Source organism: Oncorhynchus kisutch, linkage group LG15 (assembly GCF_002021735.2).
Source record: "Oncorhynchus kisutch isolate 150728-3 linkage group LG15, Okis_V2, whole genome shotgun sequence".
Lineage (NCBI taxonomy): Eukaryota > Metazoa > Chordata > Actinopteri > Salmoniformes > Salmonidae > Oncorhynchus > Oncorhynchus kisutch.
In genome coordinates, this window is record NC_034188.2 from 11,261,623 (window position 1) to 11,286,634 (window position 25,012).

Here is a 25,012-nt window from a genome sequence, read left to right on the forward strand (position 1 = left end):
ATATCAGACCTTTATTAATGATTATTAGAGTGATTTTATTTTATTTATTTTTATTTTACCTTTATTTAACCAGGTAGGCAAGTTGAGAACAAGTTCTCATTTACAATTGCGACCTGGCCAAGATAAAGCAAAGCAGTTCGACAGATAAAACGACACAGAGTTACACATGGAGTAAAAACAAACATACAGTCAATAATGCAGTATAAACAAGTCTATATACAATGTGAGCAAATGAGGTGAGAAGGGAGGTAAAGGCAAAAAAGGCCATGATGGCAAAGTAAATACAATATAGCAAGTAAAATACTGGAATGGTAGTTTTGCAATGGAAGAATGTGCAAAGTAGAAATAAAAAATAATGGGGTGCAAAGGAGCAAAATAAATAAATAAATAAAAATTAAATACAGTTGGGAAAGAGGTAGTTGTTTGGGCTAAATTTTAGGTGGGCTATGTACAGGTGCAGTAATCTGTGAGCTGCTCTGACAGTTGGTGCTTAAAGCTAGTGAGGGAGATAAGTGTTTCCAGTTTCAGAGATTTTTGTAGTTCGTTCCAGTCATTGGCAGCAGAGAACTGGAAGGAGAGGCGGCCAAAGAAAGAATTGGTCTTGGGGGTGACTAGAGAGATATACCTGCTGGAGCGTGTGCTACAGGTGGGAGATGCTATGGTGACCAGCGAGCTGAGATAAGGGGGGACTTTACCTGGTGATGGAGGACTGATGTTTGTATTGCGTTACCTGGGAAGATTAACATCATGAAAACTGTGTCTGAAATGTTACCCTTAACCCCTACGTAGTGCACTACTTTTGGCCAAGGCCCATAGGGTTAAAAGTTGTGTACAACATAGGGAATAGGGTGCCATTTGTCATATATACAAGTCAACCGTACACAGCCCTAAAGGAACACTAACTGCTCAATGTATTTAAAAAAATGAATGGTTTAACCGTTATTTAACTATGCAAGTCAGTTAATATCAAAATCTTCTTTACAATGACGACCTACACCTGCCAAACCCAGACAACGCTGGGCCAATTGTGCGCCGCCAAATGGGACTCCCTATCACGGCCGGGTTGTGATTGGGCCTGGAATCGAACCGGGGGGGTCTGTAGTGACTCCTCTAGCATTGAGATGTAAGTGCTTTAAACCACTGCGCCACTCGGGAGCCCACTGAGTGTAGCAAAGGAGAGAACTGTAACTCTCAGCAGCTTATACGTTATCTAAAGCCTCAACACAATAGTAATATACACAGAAAGAGAGAAGAACACTCCCAAGAGCATTATCTAAAACCTTGAGTAGACCTCATGATGTAGGCTATTGCAAGTTTAGTCTGAGCTCTAAATGGTATCCGACAACAGCTAGAGTGCAGTCACCAATGCACTTTACTACTGTAAGTGTGAAAAATAATTTTCACATCTCCGCTACTGCAGTGCAGGCATTTTGGCCATGCTTTATATTATAAAACATTATGTGATATGAAGGGATTTACTTGTCACACATCAAATAAAATTGTATTGGTCAAATACATATGATTAGCAGATGTTATTGGTTAAATACATATGATTAGCAGATGTTATTGGTCAAATACATATGATTAGCAGATGTTATTGTGAGTGTAGTGGAATGCTTGTGCTTCTAGTTCCGACAGTGCAGTAATATCTAAAAAGTAATCAAACAATTCCCCAACTACCACCTAATACACACAACTCTAAGTAAAGGAATGGAGGACGAATATACAAATAGAGCTCGTAATACATATGGGTGGGTGTCCAATGGAAAACACAACGTTTGACTAACAGGCCTAAGAAAACCAATGGTCCAAATCAAATCAAAATCAAATCAAATTTATTTATATAGCCCTTCGTACATCAGCTGATATCTCAAAGTGCTGTACAGAAACCCAGCCTAAAACCCCAAACAGCAAGCAATGCAGGTGGAGAAGCACGGTGGCTAGGAAAAACTCCCTAGAAAGGCCAATACCTAGGAAGAAACCTAGAGAGGAACCAGGCTATGTGGGGTGGCCAGTCCTCTTCTGGCTGTGCCGGGTGGAGATTATAACAGAACATGGTCAAGATGTTCAATGTTCATAAATGACCAGCATGGTCGAATAATAATAAGGCAGAACAGTTGAAACTAGAGCAGCAGCACAGTCAGGTGGAAGTTGAAACTGGAGCAGCAGCATGGCCAGGTAGACTGGGGACAGCAAGGAGTCATCATGTCAGGTAGTCCTGGGGCATGGTCCTAGGGCTCAGGTCAGTTGAAACTGGAACAGCAGCATGGCCAGGTGGACTGGGGACAGCAAGGAGTCATCATGTCAGGTAGTCCTGGGGCATGGTCCTAGGGCTCAGGTCCTCCGAGAGAGAGAAAGAAAGAGAGAAGGAGAGAATTAGAGAACGCACACTTAGATTCACACAGGACACCGAATAGGACAGGAGAAGTACTCCAGATATAACAAACTGACCCCAGCCCCCCGACACATAAACTACTGCAGCATAAATACTGGAGGCTGAGACAGGAGGGGTCAGGAGACACTGTGGCCCCATCCGAGGACACCCCCGGACAGGGCCAAACAGGAAGGATATAACCCCACCCACTTTGCCAAAGCACAGCCCCCACACCACTAGAGGGATATCTTCAACCACCAACCTACCATCCTGAGACAAACCTCTTGCCTCTATCATAACCCATTCAACAGTCATTGCCGTTTTTCATCACAGTGGCTAATTCAATGGAGACCAGAGAAAAAAGTGTAAAAATAAATCAATTGGGAATATTGCAACCCAAAAGCAATGTATGAAGTAAGCCATGTCCTATAGTTCCTCAATTTAGTTGTAGATTTAATCCAGACCATTTGTCTAAATCATGAAAAGCAGATAAACGCATTATTTTTTATTTTACTTAACTAGGCAAGTCAGTTAAGAAGAAATTCTTATTTTCAATGACAGCCTAGGAACAGTAGGTTAACAAACCTACAGATTTTTTGTTACCTTGTCAGCTCTGGGATTTGATCTTGCAACCTTTCAGTTACTAGTACAACACTCTAGCCACTAGGCTACAATGCCGCCCCACCCATGTTATGGGAGTGTACAGTGCCTTCGGAAAGAATTCCAATGACTTTTTCCCCCAAAAATGTGTGTTACAGCCTGAATTTAAAATGGATTCAATTAAGATTTTGTGTCACTGGCCCACACACAGTACCCCACAGTACCCCCCAGTACCCCCAGTACCCCCCAGTACCCCCCAGTACCCCACAGTACCCCCCAGTACCCCACAGTACCCCCCAGTACCCCCCCAGTACCCCACAGTACCCCACAGTACCCCACAGTACCACACAGTACCCCACAGTACCCAATAAGGCATGAAAGTAAAACTGCAGAAAATATTGGCAAAGAAAATGACTTTTTTTCCTGAATACAAAGTGTTATGTTTGGGGCAAATCCAACACAACACATCACTGAGTGATACAGGCAAAATCCTAAAGGAAAACCTGGTTCAGTCTGCTTTCCAACAGACACTGGGAGACAAATTCATATTTCAGTAGGAAAATAACCTAGAATACAAGGCAAAATATACAGTGGAGTTGCTTACCAAGACAACATTGAATGTCCCTGAGTGGCCTAGTTACAGTTTTCACTTAAATTGGCTTGAAAATCGATGGCAAGACATGAAAATGTCTGTCTAGCAATGATCACCAACTTGACCGAGCTTGATGTAAATGAGATATTGTTGTATTTTATTTTCAATACATTTGCAAAGATGCCTAAAAACATGTATTAACGCTTTGTTATACTAGGGTATTGTGTGTAGATGGGTGAGAGAAAAAAATAGATTTAATCGATTTTGAATTCAAGGCTGTAACACAAAATGTGGAATATGTCAAGGGGTATGAATACTTCCTGAAGTCACTGTATATCCGCAATGAAATACTACCACTACTATAGCTCTCTATAACATCAGCTAGGAAGAACACTAGCTGACAGCTCACCACAATGAAATACTACCACTACTATAGCTCTCTATAACATCAGCTAGGAAGAACACTAGCTGACAGCTCACCACAATGAAATACTACCACTACTATAGCTCTCTATAACATCAGCTAGGAAGAACACTAGCTGACAGCTCACCACAATGAAATACTACCACTACTATAGCTCTCTATAACATCAGCTAGGAAGAACACTAGCTGACAGCTCACCACAATGAAATACTACCACTACTATAGCTCTCTATAACATCAGCTTGGAAGAACACTAGCTGACAGCTCACCACAATGAAATACTACCACTACTATAGCTCTCTATAACATCAGCTAGGAAGAACACTAGCTGACAGCTCACCACAATGAAATACTACCACTACTATAGCTCTCTATAACATCAGCTAGGAAGAACACTAGCTGACAGCTCACCACAATGAAATACTACCACTACTATAGCTCTCTATAACATCAGCTAGGAAGAACACTAGCTGACAGCTCACCACAATGAAATACTACCACTACTATAGCTCTCTATAACATCAGCTAGGAAGAACACTAGCTGACAGCTCACCACAATGAAATACTACCACTACTATAGCTCTCTATAACATCAGCTAGGAAGAACACTAGCTGACAGCTCACCACAATGAAATACTACCACTACTATAGCTCTCTATAACATCAGCTAGGAAGAACACTAGCTGACAGCTCACCACAATGAAATACTACCACTACTATAGCTCTCTATAACATCAGCTAGGAAGAACACTAGCTGACAGCTCACCACAATGAAATACTACCACTACTATAGCATCAGCTAGGAAGAACACTAGCTGACAGCTCACCACAATGAAATACTACCACTACTATAGCTCTCTATAACATCAGCTAGGAAGAACACTAGCTGACAGCTCACCACAATGAAATACTACCACTACTATAGCTCTCTATTTATTTTATTTTACCAGGCAAGTCAGTTAAGAACAAATTCTTATTTTCAATGACCGCACAGTGGGTTAACTGCCTGTTCAGGGGCAGAACAACAGATTTTGTACCTCGTCAGCTCTGGGATTGTTCAAATCCCAGAGCTGAAAATTGCAACCTTTTGGTTACTAGTCCAATGCTGTAACCACTAGGCTAACCTGCCGCCTATAACATCAGCTAGGCTGGACACTGTTCCAGAAGTAACGCTAGCTGACAGCTCACCACTGAAATCGTTCTTCTAGAATCCGGAAGACATAAAACAATAGATATCAATTTCGAGACATGACGTGTAGTACTTTCATATTTTTGTGTTCGCTTTTCATATTCATGCTAAATTCCTGGCACGCAAGCTTTATATTTTCAAGTCCTTTTACATTTAATTCAATTTGTCCTGCTAACAACTTTGAAGACGACGACCACAACTTGTAAAATCCTCAAAAGTTGTGGCGAGAAACCCGCACCGCTTGGATGTATCAGTTTACAAAATCTTTTTGAATCTAGTGTGATTGATAGAGAAAGACTCCACTTAACGATTCAGAACATAAAGAATCATATTTGTCTTGTTAAAATGCATTTTTGTAACATAAGGAAGTGTAATTTCATCATCAAAGCGCGTTTTCAGGATGTTGAGGACAGGGGGAAGAGAGAGAGAGGAAGGACAGGAGGAAGAGAAGAAAGAGATATCCTGAACCAGAAAGAGAGACTCTAAAGCAAAGAACTACACAAGGTTGGACTGTAGCCCACTGCAATCCATTGCTCATCAATAAACACCAGTCCCCCAGCTCTTGTCAGTGTGTGTTTGGGTATGACGCTGGGAAAGGGAAGGGGAAGCTCCTACAACAGAGATTAGAGGCTTGTTGCATATAGGGAGAGCCTGACAGAAGCAATGCCAGGCTTGGTGTGAGATAGAGATAACCTCCAAGGAAGATGGGCTCTCAGAGGGTCCTGTCTAACTTCAGACAGACAGAGAGACATAGAGAGAGAGAGAGAGAGAGATATTGGATTCCTACACTGAACATCCCAATTGGTATTCTGGACCTTGAGTGGTGCACTTCAATGACAAAGTAAAGCTTCCTAGACTCCCAAATTCCATTGCTGCATACTTGAGAGATACAGGTAGTCTTGCCTAGCACTATTGAATAATGAAATATATACAGGTAGTCCTGTCTAACACTATTGAATAATGAAATACATACAGGTAGTCTTGCCTAGCACTATTGAATAATGAAATACATACAGGTAGTCCTGCCTAACACTATTGAATAATGAAATACATACAGGTAGTCCTGCCTAACACTATTGAATAATGAAATATATACAGGTAGTCCTGCCTAACACTATTGAATAATGAAATACATACAGGTAGTCCTGCCTAACACTATTGAATAATGAAATATATACAGGTAGTCCTGCCTAGCACTATTGAATAATGAAATATATACAGGTAGTCTTGCCTAGCACTATTGAATAATGAAATATATACAGGTAGTCTTGCCTAACACTATTGAATAATGAAATACATACAGGTAGTCCTGCCTAACACTATTGAATAATGAAATACATACAGGTAGTCCTGCCTAACACTATTGAATAATGAAATACATACAGGTAGTCTTGCCTAGCACTATTGAATAATGAAATACATACAGGTAGTCCTGCCTAACACTATTGAATAATGAAATACATACAGGTAGTCCTGCCTAACACTATTGAATAATGAAATACATACAGGTAGTCCTGCCTAACACTATTGAATAATGAAATACATACAGGTAGTCCTGCCTAACACTATTGAATAATGAAATACATACAGGTAGTCCTGCCTAACACTATTGAATAATGAAATACATACAGGTAGTCCTGCCTAACACTATTGAATAATGAAATACATACAGGTAGTCTTGCCTAACACTATTGAATAATGAAATACATACAGGTAGTCCTGCCTAACACTATTGAATAATGAAATACATACAGGTAGTCCTGCCTAACACTATTGAATAATGAAATATATACAGGTAGTCCTGCCTAACACTATTGAATAATGAAATACATACAGGTAGTCCTGCCTAACACTATTGAATAATGAAATACATACAGGTAGTCCTGCCTAACACTATTGAATAATGAAATACATACAGGTAGTCTTGCCTAACACTATTGAATAATGAAATATATACAGGTAGTCTTGCCTAGCACTATTGAATAATGAAATATATACAGGTAGTCCTGCCTAACACTATTGAATAATGAAATACATACAGGTAGTCCTGCCTAACACTATTGAATAATGAAATACATACAGGTAGTCTTGCCTAACACTATTGAATAATGAAATACATACAGGTAGTCCTGCCTAACACTATTGAATAATGAAATACATACAGGTAGTCCTGCCTAACACTATTGAATAATGAAATACATACAGGTAGTCCTGCCTAACACTATTGAATAATGAAATATATACAGGTAGTCCTGCCTAACACTATTGAATAATGAAATACATACAGGTAGTCCTGCCTAACACTATTGAATAATGAAATATATACAGGTAGTCTTGTCTAGCACTATTGAATAATGAAATATATACAGGTAGTCCTGTCTAGCACTATTGAATAATGAAATATATACAGGTAGTCCTGTCTAGCACTATTGAATAATGAAAGAATGACACAAATGCCCTGAAAGGAATTGAAAGTATGATGCAGGTAGGAGAACTAAGTGTTCACTCTGTGGGTGGAGTTTTAAATAGAACTAAGTGTTCACTCTGCGGGTGGAATTTTAAATAGAACTAAGTGTTCACTGTGTGGGTAGAGTTTTAAATAGAACTAAGTGTTCACTCTGCGGGTGGAATTTTAAATAGAACTAAGTGTTCACTGTGTGGGTGGAATTTTAAATAGAACTAAGTGTTCACTCTGCGGGTGGAATTTTAAATAGAACTAAGTGTTCACTGTGTGGGTAGAGTTTTAAATAGAACTAAGTGTTCACTCTGCGGGTGGAATTTTAAATAGAACTAAGTGTTCACTGTGTGGGTGGAATTTTAAATAGAACTAAGTGTTCACTCTGTGGGTGGAGTTTTAAATAGAATTAAGTGTTCACTGTGTGGGTAAAGTTTTAAATAGAACTAAGTGTTCACTGTGTGGGTAAAGTTTTAAATAGAACTAAGTGTTCACTCTGTGGGTGGAGTTTTAAATAAAACTAAGTGTTCACTGTGTGGGTAAAGGTTTAAATAGAACTAAGTGTTCACTGTGTGGGTAAAGGTTTAAATAGAACTAAGTGTTCACTGTGTGGGTAAAGGTTTAAATAGAACTAAGTGTTCACTGTGTGGGTAAAGGTTTAAATAGAACTAAGTGTTCACTGTGTGGTAAAGGTTTAAATAGAACTAAGTGTTCACTGTGTGGTAAAGGTTTAAATAGAACTAAGTGTTCACTCTGTCAGTAGAGTTTTAAATAGAACTAAGTGTTCACTCTGTGGGTGGAGTTTTAAATAGAACTAAGTGTTCACTCTGGGTGGAGTTTTAAATAGAACTAAGTGTTCACTGTGTGGGTTTTGAATAGAACTGCATTAGGTTTTCACTATGTGGGTCAAGTCCATGATGAAAGCAACTATGCAAGAGAATAAAATAGTACCAGTTCAAAGGCCAGTGACAGGATGTGCATCCTGAATGTCAACCTTTTCACTATATAGTGCACTACTTGTCACCAGGTCCTGTGGGCCTATATAGGGAATAGGGTGCTATGCTGTCTAACCTAACTCAGAATCGATACAGATTAAGTGGCTGTTTAGAATGAAGAGGGACATTTATTTTGACTCTGCACTTTAATCAAATGTCCTCCTAGATGTTTTTTAATGGCTTCTTCAGTTTGGTTTTTTAAACAACAACCAACATTCAGCTTGAAAATTGACTTTTCTGTGGCAAAACATCAAAGGATATTTTTTATTTTTTACAAATGATCCACACACACCCATGAAAGCATACACACACACACATATATGCACACACACACACACACACACACACACACACGCACACGCACACACACATACACATTGCCTTAGTTGTGTTCTTTTCATTGCATCAGTCCTCAGTAGTATGCGGCCTAACAGACCGTAGAGAGAGACAGGCCAGCCCACAAGGCAAGGAGGAAGAGTGAGTGAGTGAGTGAGTGAGTGAGTGAGTGAGTGAGTGAGTGAGTGAGTGAGGGAGGGTGTGTAAGTGTCTGACTAATCTTGCTGCAAGCAGAAGCTTGACCAACCTCCATTTCTGAGCACTGCAGATAGCTTTTCCTCATCCCTCCTTCCATCCATCCCTTCCTCTCTCCACACATCCCTTTCCCTCTATCCCTCCAAACATCCCTTCCTCCCTCAATCCCCCCACACATCCCTTTCCCTCAATCCCCCCACACATCCCTTTCCCTCAATCCCCCCACACATCCCTTTCCCTCTATCCCTCCACACATCCCTTTCCCTCTATCCCTCCACACATCCCTTCCTCCCTCAATCCCCCCACACATCCCTTTCCCTCTATCCCTCCACACATCCCTTCCTCCCTCTATCCCTCCATACATCCCTTTCCCTCAATCCCCCCACACATCTATTCCTCCCTCCCTTCATCCCTAATCCCCCCATACAACCCTTTCCCTCTATCCCCCCACACATCCCTTACTCCCTCCCTTCATCCCTAATCCCTCCACACATACCTTCCTCCCTCCAAACCTCCACACATCCCTTCCTCCCTCCACCCATTCCTCCCTTCAACCCTCTATCCATCCCTTCATCTCTAATCCCTGCATTATCCCTTCGTCCCTCCAACCCTCTATCCATCCCTTCATCCCTAATCCCTCCATCATCCTTTCGTCCCTCCAACCCTCCATCCATTCATTCCTACATCCATCCCGTCCTCCCTCCCTCCATTCATCCACAAATCCCTTCCTCCCTCCAACCATCCATCAATCCCTTCCTCCCTCCACACAACCCTTCTCCCTCCATCCCTCAATTGAAGTCATTGTATGCTCATCCCAGAGGCTATGTCAGATCAACAAGGTGACTGTTACTGGATATACATGTAGCTATGTCTGTAGTGAAATGATGGAGATGTGTCTGTAGTTAGATGATGGAGATATGTTTGTAAAGAGAGAGGGAGAGGTTGTTGTCCTGGAACCACACTGCCAGGTCTCTGAACTCCTCCTTGTTGGCTGTCTCATAATTGTCTGTAATCATGCCTACCACTGTTGTATCATCAGCAAACTTAATGATTGTGTTGGAGTCATGTTTGGCCATGCAGTTGTGAGTGAACAGGGAGTACAGGAGGGAACTAAGCAGGCACACCTGGGGGCGGCACGGCAGGAAGTCTAGGATCCAGTTGCAGAGGGAGGTGTTTAGGTCCTTAGCTTAGTGATGAGCTTTGTGGGAACTATGGTGTTGAACACTGAGTTGTAGTCAATGAACAGCATTCATTGACTTTTGTCCAGGTGTTCCCTTTGTCCAGGTAGGAAAGGGCAGTGTGGAGTGCGATTTAGATTGTGTCATTGGTGGATCTGTTGAGGCGGTATGCGATGTTGATGTGAGCCATGACTAGCCTTTCAAAGCACTTCATGGCTTCCAACGTGAGTGCTATGGGGCAGAAATCATTTAGGCAGGTTACCTTCGCTTCCTTGGACACAGGGACGATGGGGATCGGCTTGAAACATGTAGGTATTACAGACTTGGTCAGGGAGACATTGAAACTGTCAGTGAAGACACTTGCCAGTTGGTCCATGCATGCTTTGTTTACACATCCTGGTAATCCATCTGGCCCCGCGGCTTTGTGAATGTTGACCTGTTTAAAGGTCTTGCTCACATCGGCTACCATGAGCGTTATCACACAGTTGTACGGAACAGCTGGTGCTCTCATGCATGATTCAGTGTGGCTTTCCTCAAAGTGATAATAAAAGGCATTTAGCTCGTCTGGTAGGCTCGCGTCACTGGGCAGCTTGCGGCTGCATTTCTCTTTGTAGTCCGTAATAGTTTCAAGCCCTGCCACATCTGACGAGCGTCAGAGCCGGGGTAGCAGGATTCAATCTTAATCCTGTATTGAAGTTTTTCCTGTTTGATGGTTCGTCTGAGGGCATAGTGGGATGTCCTATAAGTGTCCGGATTAGTGTCCCGCTCCTTGAAAGCAGCAGCTCTAGCAATTAGCTGGATGCGGATGTTGCCTGAAATCCATGGCTTCTGCTTGGGATATGTACATAAGGTCACTGTGGGGACGACGACTTCGATGCACTTATTGATGAAGCCGATAACTGAGGTGATATATTCCTCAAGGTCATTGGATGAATCCCGGAACATATTCCAGTCTATGCTAGCAAAACAGTCCCGTAGCGTAGCATCCATTACATCTGACTTTTATAATGGGGGAAGTCACTGGTACTCCCTGCTTTAGTTTTCATTTGTAAGCAGGAACCAGGAGGATAGAATTATGGTCAGATTTGCCAAATGGAGGGCGAGGGAGAGCTTTGTATGCATCTCTGTGGGTGGAGTAAAGGTGGTCTAGAGTTTTTCTTCCTCTGGTTGTACCTGTGACATGCTGGTAGAAATGAGGTAAAACAGATTTAAGTTTACCTGCATTAAAGTCCCCGGCCACTAGGAGGGCCTCTTCTGGATGAACATGTTCTTGTTTGCTTATGGCCTTATACAGCTGGTTGAGAGCGGTCTTAGTGTCAGCGTTCTGTGAACAGAACAGAATTATCTTGGTAGATAGCGTGGTCTACAGTTTATCACAAGATACTCTACCTCAGGCAAGCAATACCTCAAGACATATTGAATATTAGACATTGCGCACCAGCTGTTATTGACAAATAGACACACACCCCTACCCCTCTTCTTACCAGACGTAGCTTCTCTGTCCTGCCGATGCATGGAAAATTCCCGCCAGTTCTATATTATCCATGTCGTCGTTCATCCACGACTCTGTGAAACATGATATTACTGTTTTTAATGTCCCGTTGGTAGGATAGTCTTGATCGTAGATCATCCCGTTTATTCTCCAGTGATTGCACGTTGGCCAATAGAACAGATGGTAGTGGTGGTTTACCCACTCACCTATGAATTCTCAGAAGGCAGCCCGACCTCTCTCCCCTTTCTCTCTGTCTTTTCTTCAACCAAATGACGGGGATTGACGATATATCCTTCGTGTCGGACTCGTTATAGAACAAAATCTTTGTCCAGTTCAAGGTGAGTAATTGCTGATTTGATGTCCAGAAGTTATTTTCGGGCCATAGAAGAAATTAACAGCAACATCATGTACAAAGTAAGTTACAAAATAAGTTACATACAATTTGAAAAAATGAACCAAATAGCACAGTTGGTTAGGAGCCCGTAGAACAGCAGAAATCCCCTCCGGCGCCATTCACACACACACACACTTGCTCACACACACATGCACGTTCCGACAGAAACACACTGTTAGCCTTCTGTTTCTCTGTTAACTGCCAGGCAGATTAGTACCACTCAGTCTTTCCAGAAGTTGTTCTTCAAACCAACCGATAATGTCCTTCCAACTATGTTTTAGCTCATGCAAATTATGAGCGCACAATAAATGATATTGTCTACACAAAACAACACAAATCCTATATCACTGATTTATATTACCAACTTTAACCCATATTGGCATTCCCATAGAACAGGGAGCACCTCATTTCAAGCTTTTTTTCATAAAGGTGGAGACAAGGAGATGTATTCATTCATCATGTTGACTTCTAATGTTGTATTATGTTGTCTGGTCTGATTCTCAGCTCTCTGGTCTGTTCCTCACCCCTCTGGTCTGATCTGCACCCCTCTGGTCTGATTCTCACCCCTCTGGTCTGATCCTCACCCCTCTGGTTTGATCCGCACCCCTCTGGCCTGATCCTCACCCCTCTGGTCTGATCCTCACCCCTCTGGTTTGATCCGCACCCCTCTGGCCTGATCCTCACCCCTCCGGTCTGATCCTCACCCCTCCGGTCTGATTCTCACCTCTCTGGTCTGATCCTCACCCCTCTGGTCTGATCCTCACCCCTCTGGTCTGATCCTCACCTCTCTGGTCTGATTCTCACCTCTCTGGTCTGATCCTCACTTCTCTGGCCTGATCCTCACCTCTCTGGTCTGATCCTCACCCCTCTGGTCTGATCCTCACCCCTCTGGTCTGATGTGACATGATGGATGACTCATAACAGGTTGTATTGGAACACACTGAGCCAACTACTGTACTGTACTCCGTTAAGTGAAGGTTAATGTGTCGGAGGCAATATCCATTACAGTCAGAGAGGGGCAGTATATTAATTAGGGACATTGATGGGTCTATCCGATGTTTAGAATGGACAAGTCCCACTCTGCTCACAAAGCCACAGGGCTCAGTGTGTGTGTGTGTGTGTGTGTGTGTGTGTGTGTGTGTGTGTGTGTGTGTGTGTGTGTGTGTGTGTGTGTGTGTGTGTGTGTGTGTGTGTGTGCGTGTGTGCGTGCGTGCGTGCGCTGTTGTTGTTGTTGTTGCATTTTCCACAGCCTCTATTTGTTACTTACGTGCGTGCGTGCGTGCGTGTGCTGTTGTTGTTGTTGTTGCATTTTCCACAGCCTCTATTTGTTACTTACCTAGTGGAGTTGGTGTGTTGTTTACTCTGCTTGAGACCTCTGTGAGTGTCCTTCACTAACAGTGTATTTGTCTCCCTTGACACTTCATTTAACTTCAAGACTTCTTAGGAAATATGACTGTTATACCTAAGTGCTGCCTTACCACAAATGTCTGCTTCAGTTAGTAATACACGACACCTTATGCTCTTCAAATCTTTGATCTGGCAAAATGAAGTCCTTGACTGTTTCAGTATTTGAAACTAAACTGACCCTTCTGGGGAAGCCCATACAATGGGATCCTTGACGCAACTGTAACAATGCCTCTGATTGGTGTTGCCATACCAACAGCTTGTTCATACTCAGAACACGTAGGCTATTGGAAATAGGCCCATTGGTACAATTGACTATTGCCAACTGGCCCACTTCCTTGTAAAACTCTAGCTCCTAAATTGCTATCCGGGATCTTTGGGACGTCCCTACTCCATTGAAGTTTACATTTAAAAATGTTGACGGGTTAAGGTTAAGTTAGATAAGGGTTAAGGTTAAGGTAAGGGTAGGGGTTAAGTTTAGGGTTTAGGAGGTAGGCAAATCCCAAGGATCCCAGATAGCTCTAACCCTCCTAAATGTAACCTGCATTGTACTTGGCAGCAGACCTGTCTCTGCTTTGGTCCAGACCAGGGTTCAGAATTCTGGAGTTTGAAACTGTGTTGCCAAAATGAACCCAGCGGCATTGAATCATTGAATTGTTGCTTGTTATAGATGGCTGGAAGTCCTCTCTTCACTCCTATGGGTTGTATAGCAGGCATACTAAGCCTAACCACAGGCACCGTACTGGGAAACTCTCATCTATGTCTCCTCCTGATGTTACTCTAGCAAGGTTCTCACCTCAATCACATGCATTTATAAACTCATTTTTACATCAGCTGATGTCACAAAGTGCTTGTACAGAAACCCAGCCTAAAACCACAAACAGCAAGCAATGCAGGTGTAGAAGTACAGTGATGTGAAAAACTCCCTCGAGGAGCCAGTCTCTGAATGGCGGCCAGTCGTCTGGCGGCCAGTCGTCTGCAGTCGTCTGCTGGCTGTGCCGCGTGGAGATTATAACAGAACATTGTTAGATTGTTATTCGAGATATTTAAACGTTCGTAGATGACCAGCAGGGTCAAATAATAATAATCACAGTGGTTTTAAAGGGTGCAACAGGTCAGTACATCAGGAGTAAACGTCAGTTGGCTTTTCAAAGCCGATCATTCAGAGGTCAAGACAGCAGGTGCGGTAGAGGGAGAGAAAGAGAAAGTGTCGAAAACAGCAGGTCCGGGACAAGTAGTAGGTTGGGTGAACAGGTCAGGGTTCCCTAACCGCAGGCAGAACAGTTGAAACTGGAGCAGCAGCACAACCAGGTGGACTGGGGCCAGGTAGTCCTAAGGCATGATCCCAGGGATCAGATTCACCGGGAGGGGAGGGTAGAGAGATAACTAGAGGGAGTATACTTAAATTCACACAGGACACCAGATATAACAGACTGACCCTAGCCCACCGGCACATAGACTGTTGCAGAGTAGATACTGGAGACTGAGACAGGGGTGGGTCGGGGGACACTGTGGCCCCGTCCGAAGATACCCTCGGACAGTGCCAACCAGGCAAGATATAACCCCATCCACTTTGCCAAAGCACAGCCCCCACAAAACTAGAGGGATATCAACAGACCCCTAACTTACTACCCTAAGACAAGGCTGATTATATCCCACGAAGATCTCCTTCACCGTGCGAGCCTGAGGGGGCGCAAAACTGGACAGGAAGATCACGTCTGTGACTCAACCCACTCAAGTGACGCACCCCTCCTAGGGACGGCATGGAAGAGCACAAGTAAGCCAGTGACTCAGCCCCTGTAATAGGGTCAGAGCCAGAGAATCCCAGTGGAGAGAGGGGAGCCGGAAATGTACTATAGCAAGGTTCTTGTTTCTGTGCATCACTCCTTCCTGTTTCTCTCATTGTTCAGGGTCCTCTCTCTCTCCCTCTCCCTCTCACTGCACCTCTCTCTCTCGCTCTCTCTCTCTCTCGCTCTCTCTCTCAATGGTATATACATTTGTATTTGGGTCATCACTACTATGTATCAATGCTTCCTCTTCTCCCTTTCCCTCCCTCTCTCCATCTAAACAGCGATCCAAAATAGCAGTCTATGAGAAAATGTGGTCATACATGAAATCGGCCGAACCGTCAGTGTTTGTCAAGACCACGCCAGACGGGGTGGCCCGGGTACGAAAGTCCAAGGGCAAGTTTGCTTTCCTCCTGGAGTCCACCATGAACGAGTACATAGAGCAGAGGAAACCCTGTGACACCATGAAAGTGGGCGGAAACCTCGACTCTAAAGGATACGGTGTGGCCACGCCCAAAGGCTCAGCATTAAGGTGGGTGGGATAATATAACGATATTCTCCTTGTTGTTATAGAATTCCACCTACCCTGATGTCTTGTGTTTGGCCCTTCTTCTTCTTGTTCTTCTCTTCTTCCTTATTGTTTTGGAATGGACGCAAAGAGGTAACGGTATCATATCTTTTATTGTTCTTGGATATCTAGGATGATTTATAATTGTTATTATGGATGTTGATCTACATGTTAATGTTGTTGTTCCTAAACCAACGGGGAATCCATTCCAGGGTGTAGCGAAGAGTTTAACAGTTTAACAACCATTTAACCTTTGTCTCTCTTACTCTATCTTTCCTTCTGGCCTGTTTTTCTGTCCTGTCCTTCTGTACTGTCCTTTTGTCCTGTCCTTTTGTCTTTCTGTCCTGTCCTTCTGTCCTTCTGTCCTGTCCTTCTGTCCTGTCCTGTCCTGTGTGCTGTCCTTCTGTCCTGTCCTGTGTCCTGTCCTTCTGTCCTGTTCTTCCGTCCTGTCCTTCTGTCCTGTGTGCTGTACTTCTGCCCTATCCTTCTGTCCTGCATGCTGTCCTGCTGTCCTGCGTGCTGTCCTTCTGTCCTGCGTTTTGTCCTTCTGTCCTGCGTGCTGTCCTGTGTGCTGTCCTGTGTGCTGTCTTTCTGTCCTGCGTGTTGTCCTTCTGCCCTACCCTTCTGTACTGCATGCTGACCTTCTGTCCTGCGTGCTGTCCTTCTGTCCTGTGTGCTGTCCTTCTGACCTGCGTGCTGTCCTTCTGTCCTGTGTGCTGTCCTGTGTGCTGTCCTGCGTGCTGTCCTTCTGCCATGTGTGCTGTCCTTCTGTCCTGTGTGCTGTCCTTCCTTCCTGTGTGCTGTCCTTCTGTCCTGTGTGCTGTCCTTCTGTCATGTCCTTCTGTCCTGTCCTGTGTCCTTCTGTCCTGTTCTTCTGTCCTGTCCTTCTGTCCTGTGTGCTGTCCTTCTGCCCTATCCTTCTGTCATGTGTGCTGTCCTGTGTGCTGTCCTTCTGTCCTGCGTGTTGTCCTTCTGCCCTATCCTTCTGTACTGCGTGCTGTCCTTCTGTCCTGCGTGCTGTCCTTCTGACCTGCATGCTGTCCTTCTGCCCTGAGTGCTGTCCTTCTGTCCTGCGTGCTGTCATGCATGCTGTCCTTCTGTCCTGCATGTTGTCCTTCTGTCCTGCGTGTTGTCCTTCTGTCCTATGTGCTGCCCTTCCTTCCTGTGTGCTGTCCTTCTGTCCTGCGTGCTGTCCTTCTGTCCTGTGTGCTGTCCTTCCTTCCTGTGTGCTGTCCTTCTGCCCTGCGTGCTGTCCTTCAGTCCTGCGTGCTGTCCTTCCCAACAGTTGTTTGTCACTTTTAATTTAACAGTTCAACAGTTTTTCCATATAGCCTTTAAAAGTTGCACTGTCACTTGTGATGAATGTTATTTGCATGGTGTTTTCTATTGTTGCTTTTCTTCTCAATGATGACTAGTGTCCCCGTCCCGCACACTTCAGTTTCTAAACTACCTTACTCATCATGCCACCTTTTCAATATTTACCACTTTCTTTACTCTTCCTCTTAACCTTACTGATCTATCTAACTCATATTCCTAAAATTCTTAAACATAATAGATAATACTAATATTAACAATAAGCACTATTAGTGGTAGTCCAACTACCATTATCAACTATTATCATTATCGTTATAACTACTACTATACTACTGTACTATACTACGACTATACTATACTGCTACTATACCACTACTATGCATTAGATTTCTCACGGACCTGTGCATTTTCTTACAAGTTATGTTTTATCGTTTCAAGAAATGCTGTTAACCTGGCAGTGTTAAAACTGAATGAGCAAGGCCTGTTGGACAAATTGAAAAACAAATGGTGGTACGACAAGGGAGAGTGCGGCAGCGGGGGAGGTGACTCCAAGGTCAGCCTCGATGTCACCAGATCGGGTACAATATTGCAGAGTAATCGGCAAGGCTGTTAATAATAGTCAATAGGTATAATAAAAATAATTGATTATTGATTGGATTTATATTATAGCACTTTGATTTTCTTATGTACTTTGTTAGCTAGCGTACAACCCAACCCAAAACAAAACCGAGTGTTGAGTCCCAACCAGGCTCAAAGGTAGCCTTTCTGTCATTTACCAGACTCTGACCAGTCTATGGAACAAAATATCAAACTAAGAACCCTTACTTGGCTAACACACAGAGAGGAAGATGAGGTAGCATGAAGTATAGTAAAGGAGATGGACTGGTAAGGCTAAGAGGTAGCATGAAGTATAGTAAAGGAGATGGACTGGTAAGGCTAAGAGGTAGCATGAAGTATAGTAAAGGAGATGGACTGGTAAGGCTAAGAGGTAGCATGAAGTATAGTAAAGGAGATGGACTGGTAAGGCTAAGAGGTAGCATGAAGTGTAGTAAAGGAGATGGACTGGTAAGGCTAAGAGGTAGCATGAAGTGTAGTAAAGGAGATGGACTGGTAAGGCTAAGAGGTAGCATGAAGTGTAGTAAAGGAGATGGACTGGTAAGTCTAAGAGGAAGCATGAAGTGTAGTAAAGGAGATGGACTGGTAAGGCTAAGAGGTAGCATGAAGTGTAGTAAAGGAGATGGACTGGTAAGGCTAAGAGGTAGCATGAAGTATAGTAAAGGAGATGGACTGGTAAGGCTAAGAGGAAGCATGAAGTGTAGTAAAGGAGATGGACTGGTAAGGCTAAGAGGTAGCATGAAGTGTAGTAAAGGAGATGGACTGGTAAGGCTAAGAGGAAGCATGAAGTGTAGTAAAGGAGATGGACTGGTAAGGCTAAGAGGTAGCATGAAGTATAGTAAAGGAGATGGACTGGTAAGGCTAAGAGGAAGTATGAAGTGTAGTAAAGGAGATGGACTGGTAAGGCTAAGAGGTAGCATGAAGTGTAGTAAAGGAGATGGACTGGTAAGGCTAAGAGGTCGCATGAAGTATAGTAAAGGAGATGGACTGGTAAGGCTAAGAGGAAGCATGAAGTGTAGTAAAGGAGATGGACTGGTAAGGCTAAGAGGCAGCATGAAGTGTAGTAAAGGAGATGGACTGGTAAGGCTAAGAGGAAGCATGAAGTGTAGTAAAGGAGATGGACTGGTAAGGCTAAGAGGTAGCATGAAGTATAGTAAAGGAGATGGACTGGTAAGGCTAAGAGGTAGCATGAAGTGTAGTAAAGGAGATGGACTGGTAAGGCTAAGAGGAAGCATGAAGTGTAGTAAAGGAGATGGACTGGTAAGGCTAAGAGGAAACATGAAGTGTAGTAAAGGAGATGGACTGGTAAGGCTAAGAGGAAGCATGAAGTGTAGTAAAGGAGATGGACTGGTAAGGCTAAGAGGTCGCATGAAGTATAGTAAAGGAGATGGACTGGTAAGGCTAAGAGGAAGCATGAAGTGTAGTAAAGGAGATGGACTGGTAAGGCTAAGAGGCAGCATGAAGTGTAGTAAAGGAGATGGACTGGTAAGGCTAAGAGGAAGCATGAAGTGTAGTAAAGGAGATGGACTGGTAAGGCTAAGAGGTAGCATGAAGTATAGTAAAGGAGATGGACTGGTAAGGCTAAGAGGTAGCATGAAGTGTAGTAAAGGAGATGGACTGGTAAGGCTAAGAGGAAGCATGAAGTGTAGTAAAGGAGATGGACTGGTAAGGCTAAGAGGAAGCATGAAGTGTAGTAAAGGAGATGGACTGGTAAGGCTAAGAGGAAGCATGAAGTGTAGTAAAGGAGATGGACTGGTAAGGCTAAGCTGAGTTGTTTTGACAAAGACAGTTGTGAGAGGAAGGATACAGATCTGTGGACCAGTGTTTGGTTGTGTTTGATAAGGAGGATGTGTGTTTATTCGACTGGGGATGTTTAGACAGCTTCTTCTCAGTGGTGGGAGGGATGTGAGGAGGATAGCGCTGTCCTGCAGTTGGAAAAGGAGGAGATAGAGTTAAATCCATCTTTAACATCTCTGGGCAGCAGACGATGTGTGTGTCGGGTATTATATTGTCTAGAGAATGTATAGCCAGTCTGAAGTCTAATTAATGTTAAGAGTCTCTCTGTCAGATCTCTGAGTAAAATATACCTGTTGTAATTTATATATTATACAATAAGAATGTGTATTATAAGTTACATTTCATGAATAGTTTATCACAAACTATTTATGAAAACATGGCGTCTAGATGCCAGAGACTGCCGCCTTCCTCTTGTGAAGGCCATGTCTGTATTTCATAACATTATTGCTGTCTTGTCTGACACAACATGGCTTCACAGTTGCTCATGTCATACAGCTGCTTCTCTGGACATCCCATGCGACTGGCCTAGAGAAACCATTCTGGCCTCTAGAGCCCATTGGCTGAAACCCCCCAAAATGGCTACTCAGCTGAGACTTGTCATCTCAGGGAGGCGAGGCGAACAGCGGAGTCTTGAGGGGACTAAGCATTACGGGCAAACGTGAGAATTCTAATCTGAAAGAGAAGGTCTGATCTCTTTGGGCTGTGGGTCATGTGGTACGACTACATTCAGTTAAATTAGGATTTTGTCGGTGGTGGAACTGTCCCTGAAATTGGTTGCTTTTTCATGATGATTTTACAAAGAAGAATCGACACAATTGTAGATGGTGTCAAATGTTTTTACCCAATTCAGCACTTGATTTGAACACGACCAACCAAGAGCCAGAATTGAGCCCAATAACCATTGTGATAATCAGGTTTCTTACTCTTCTATTCTACTCTCTTCTGAAGACATGGCTGTATCCATCCTGGGATACAGTGATGTAATATGAGAGTGTTTCACTCAGCCTTTGTCAACTTGGTATCACCATACTTACACTATGTGCTATGAAGCTTCCATCATGCTATTTTAAAGATGGAATACAAAGGCATTGGCATTTGATACAGTTGAGATCAATTGAATGACAAGTGACTCTAGGAATGACTCATGCTATGAATTAGGTCAGCTAAGTGACTTGCTTACAGATTAGCTGTGATAGATAGGGTCATTTGACATGAATTCTCAGGAAATGTAATGGTGTACAACTGTGACATGTTTGAAAAAGCATCATGGCTAACATCTCTATAATATCTAGATCACGTAATGTCCTACCAACACACCTGACCTTTCTGTTTCACCTCCATAATGTTCAGAAATACGCTTCCTATATTTTCCTATCTGTAGGGTTGCAAAAATCCACTAGCTAAAAAAAGTCCCAGTAAATGAACATTTCCAGGTTTCCCAGAAATCCCTGTTTTGAAGATTCCCTCTGGCAGGGTTCCATTCCTTGCTTATTCTCCCCCTTATTCAGGGAATCCTCCCATTGGGGTTTCTGGAAACCTAGGAATTATGGGAAAGTGACAGGAATTCTGCAACACTATTTTCAACCATGCATTTGTGCTAATAATCTGTGCTGTATAGTCAGTATGCTGAGTGATGTTGAGGCTCACAGCTGTGACGGCTGCAGTAGAAGAGCAGTATTGTTGCTTCTCTGACATGTTTCCTTCTGTCTTTTATCTGGACCTGCTCAGGTATGTATACTTTGGCTTTGGGCAACCTTCAAGATCATGGCTAAAATTTATTGATCATGTGAAATTATGATAAATTAATTTGCATTTGATCTTCTTCTGCTCTTAAACATTCAAACTGCACACCTCAAAGTCTGGCATGTAGCTCTGACGAACTTTGGCATCGTCGGTGAAAGACGGACAGTGTGTGAGTTTGGTGACCATCTGCTGTGTTCGAAGGTTAATTTTCCAGTATATCTCAATACGTTGGCTGTCGACTGGGGCACACACACACACACACACACACACACACACACACACACACACACACACACCCTCTCTCTTTCTGATCACCTCTGCAATACTGCTCTCTTAGATTGGGTTTCAGGCTTCAGCATCATGAGCATGTTAACAGATAATTGCATTGTTAATCAATGTCTCTCTGAGCTACCACGATGGACAGTCCTTCACAGTCGCCCTATTGCCATTGGCCAGGGAGATACTATTCTACACAGAGTTGTAATCTTCTCTTCTCCTGCTGATGATAATGTATGGTTCCCTAAAGGTCCCAGGATGGCATTGTTCACCAGTGGAACCCAAGACACTTGTTATCCATTCATCGTTCTTTGATTAGCGTAGTCTGTTTCTATAGTGCTTTATACAACGGGTGTGTGTAATCCTGAATGCTGATTGGTTAAAACCGCATTCCAGCCGTTGTCTATTCCAGCGGCTAAATCTATGGTGTTAAAATGCCTATTTACTCTGTTCCATCTGACTGCATTTAGTTTTCTACAAGCTGTGTAATTAAGTGATAATGCCAGAGAAAGCTGGTGTTTGGAGGCTATATTGGGATGGGTGTTGTTCGTTGAGGGTCGGCAAACCGTGCCAATACATTCTCCAAACACCGTCTTCTAAGGCATCATCACTTTTATACAACGGGTCACCAACATATTCCAATAATGAGTCACATATTTTCATCAAAAAACGGTATTTTCATTCATTTATTCATAATATTTCATCCTTCCACAAGATATAGTCCCCACACCAATCTAGGGTTGAGTCGAGACCCAGTCGTTCAGTCTTTCTGTTCTGTATCTATGGATGTGACCCAGTCGTTCAGTCTTTCTGTTCTGTATCTATGGATGTGACCCAGTCGTTCAGTCTTTCTGTTCTGTATCTATGGATGTGACCCAGTCTTTCTGTTCTGTATCTATGGATGTGACCCAGTCGTTCAGTCTTTCTGTTCTGTATCTATGGATGTGACCCAGTCGTTCAGTCTTTCTGTTCTGTATCTATGGATGTGACCCAGTCGTTCAGTCTTTCTGTTCTGTATCTATGGATGTGACCCAGTCGTTCAGTCTTTCTGTTCTGTATCTATGGATGTGACCCAGTCGTTCAGTCTTTCTGTTCTGTATCTATGGATGTGACCCAGTCGTTCAGTCTTTCTGTTCTGTATCTATGGATGTGACCCAGTCGTTCAGTCTTTCTGTTCTGTATCTATGGATGTGACCCAGTCGTTCAGTCTTTCTGTTCTGTATCTATGGATGTGACCCAGTCGTTCAGTCTTTCTGTTCTGTATCTATGGATGTGACCCAGTCGTTCAGTCTTTCTGTTCTGTATCTATGGATGTGACCCAGTCGTTCAGTCTTTCTGTTCTGTATCTATGGATGTGACCCAGTCGTTCAGTCTTTCTGTTCTGTATCTATGGATGTGACCCAGTCGTTCAGTCTTTCTGTTCTGTATCTATGGATGTGACCCAGTCGTTCAGTCTTTCTGTTCTGTATCTATGGATGTGACCCAGTCGTTCAGTCTTTCTGTTCTGTATCTATGGATGTAACCCAGTCGTTCAGTCTTTCTGTTCTGTATCTATGGATGTGACCCAGTCGTTCAGTCTTTCTGTTCTGTATCTATGGATGTGACCCAGTCGTTCAGTCTTTCTGTTCTGTATCTATGGATGTGACCCAGTCGTTCAGTCTTTCTGTTCTGTATCTATGGATGTGACCCAGTCGTTCAGTCTTTCTGTTCTGTATCTATGGATGTGACCCAGTCGTTCAGTCTTTCTGTTCTGTATCTATGGATGTGACCCAGTCGTTCAGTCTTTCTGTTCTGTATCTATGGATGTGACCCAGTCGTTCAGTCTTTCTGTTCTGTATCTATGGATGTGACCCAGTCGTTCAGTCTTTCTGTTCTGTATCTATGGATGTGACCCAGTCGTTCAGTCTTTCTGTTCTGTATCTATGGATGTGACCCAGTCGTTCAGTCTTTCTGTTCTGTATCTATGGATGTGACCCAGTCGTTCAGTCTTTCTGTTCTGTATCTATGGATGTGACCCAGTCGTTCAGTCTTTCTGTTCTGTATCTATGGATGTAACCCAGTCGTTCAGTCTTTCTGTTCTGTATCTATGGATGTGACCCAGTCGTTCAGTCTTTCTGTTCTGTATCTATGGATGTGACCCAGTCGTTCAGTCTTTCTGTTCTGTATCTATGGATGTGACCCAGTCGTTCAGTCTTTCTGTTCTGTATCTATGGATGTGACCCAGTCGTTCAGTCTTTCTGTTCTGTATCTATGGATGTGACCCAGTCGTTCAGTCTTTCTGTTCTGTATCTATGGATGTGACCCAGTCGTTCAGTCTTTCTGTTCTGTATCTATGGATGTGACCCAGTCGTTCAGTCTTTCTGTTCTGTATCTATGGATGTGACCCAGTCGTTCAGTCTTTCTGTTCTGTATCTATGGATGTGACCCAGTCGTTCAGTCTTTCTGTTCTGTATCTATGGATGTGACCCAGTCGTTCAGTCTTTCTGTTCTGTATCTATGGATGTGACCCAGTTGTTCATTCTAAATGTACCGTTGCCATATTGGCTGGCAAAGTTATTATCGTCTTTGCTTGCTAGCTAGCCAAATACGGCTAACTTACAGTCATGTCAAAAAAGTGCAGCCGGTAAAGTAGCTGCATTTGCATTTGTTAAAGCTGGTTTCTAGTGCCATTTAATTGGATCCATCCATAACAATAAGCTGATGAGGTACGATTTCGCCTGGCATAGACAATGTGCTCTCTCGTCAGGAAACTGTTATTCAGAGGAGCTAGCGAACAACACAGCTACAGTAACACAATAGTTTCTAACTGAAGCTGAAAGACTGCAAATTAGCTGTGTTTCGTTTGATCTTTTTAAATTTAATTTGTTTTGTATACATCCATAAAAATGATGCCAGCTGAGTTATGATTTTGAATGTCTGAGAAATGCTTCCTGCCTCTCTGTCTCGTCCAGACTCACGACTCGTTCATTACTATGGGACAGCAGGAGATCGAATTTGAATATTGAAACAATGTTGCAAATGTCGGAGAGACAGACAGCAGGGTTTATACAAATCTCCGCTGTTGAAAACTAAATGTTAGTCGAAAAAAATGAGATATTGTCTAGATGCTTTTTATAGTGGAGATCAAGTTCATAAATTGCCTGGCTGGGCTGATGAGACAATGGATTGTGCAGTCAGATGGAACAGAGTTAATAGGCTTTCATTATTCTTATTTTTTTTACACCCTTTTCTCACCAATTTCATGGTATCAAATTGGCAGTTACAGTCTTCTCGCATCGCTGCAA

The 25,012-nt window shown here is 43.0% G+C and overlaps 1 protein-coding gene across 3 annotated transcripts in view; it reads left to right on the top strand.

The window, feature by feature from the left end:
• The window catches only part of LOC109905923 (glutamate receptor 3-like), a 238,939-nt gene that overhangs the window by 206,752 nt on the left and 7,175 nt on the right, over positions 1–25,012 (top strand). For 2 of the 3 annotated variants that reach the window (XR_004202980.1, XM_031789638.1), the window contains exons 13-14: positions 15,700–15,947; positions 17,736–17,850. Coding sequence is in view for 2 of the 3 variants with exons in the window: in XM_031789638.1 (XP_031645498.1) it covers positions 15,700–15,947; positions 17,736–17,850 (363 nt within the window). In the remaining variant the exon portion in view is untranslated. The remainder of the gene's footprint in view (positions 1–15,699; positions 15,948–17,735; positions 17,851–25,012) is intronic. The other variant, XM_031789639.1, reaches the window with a different exon arrangement.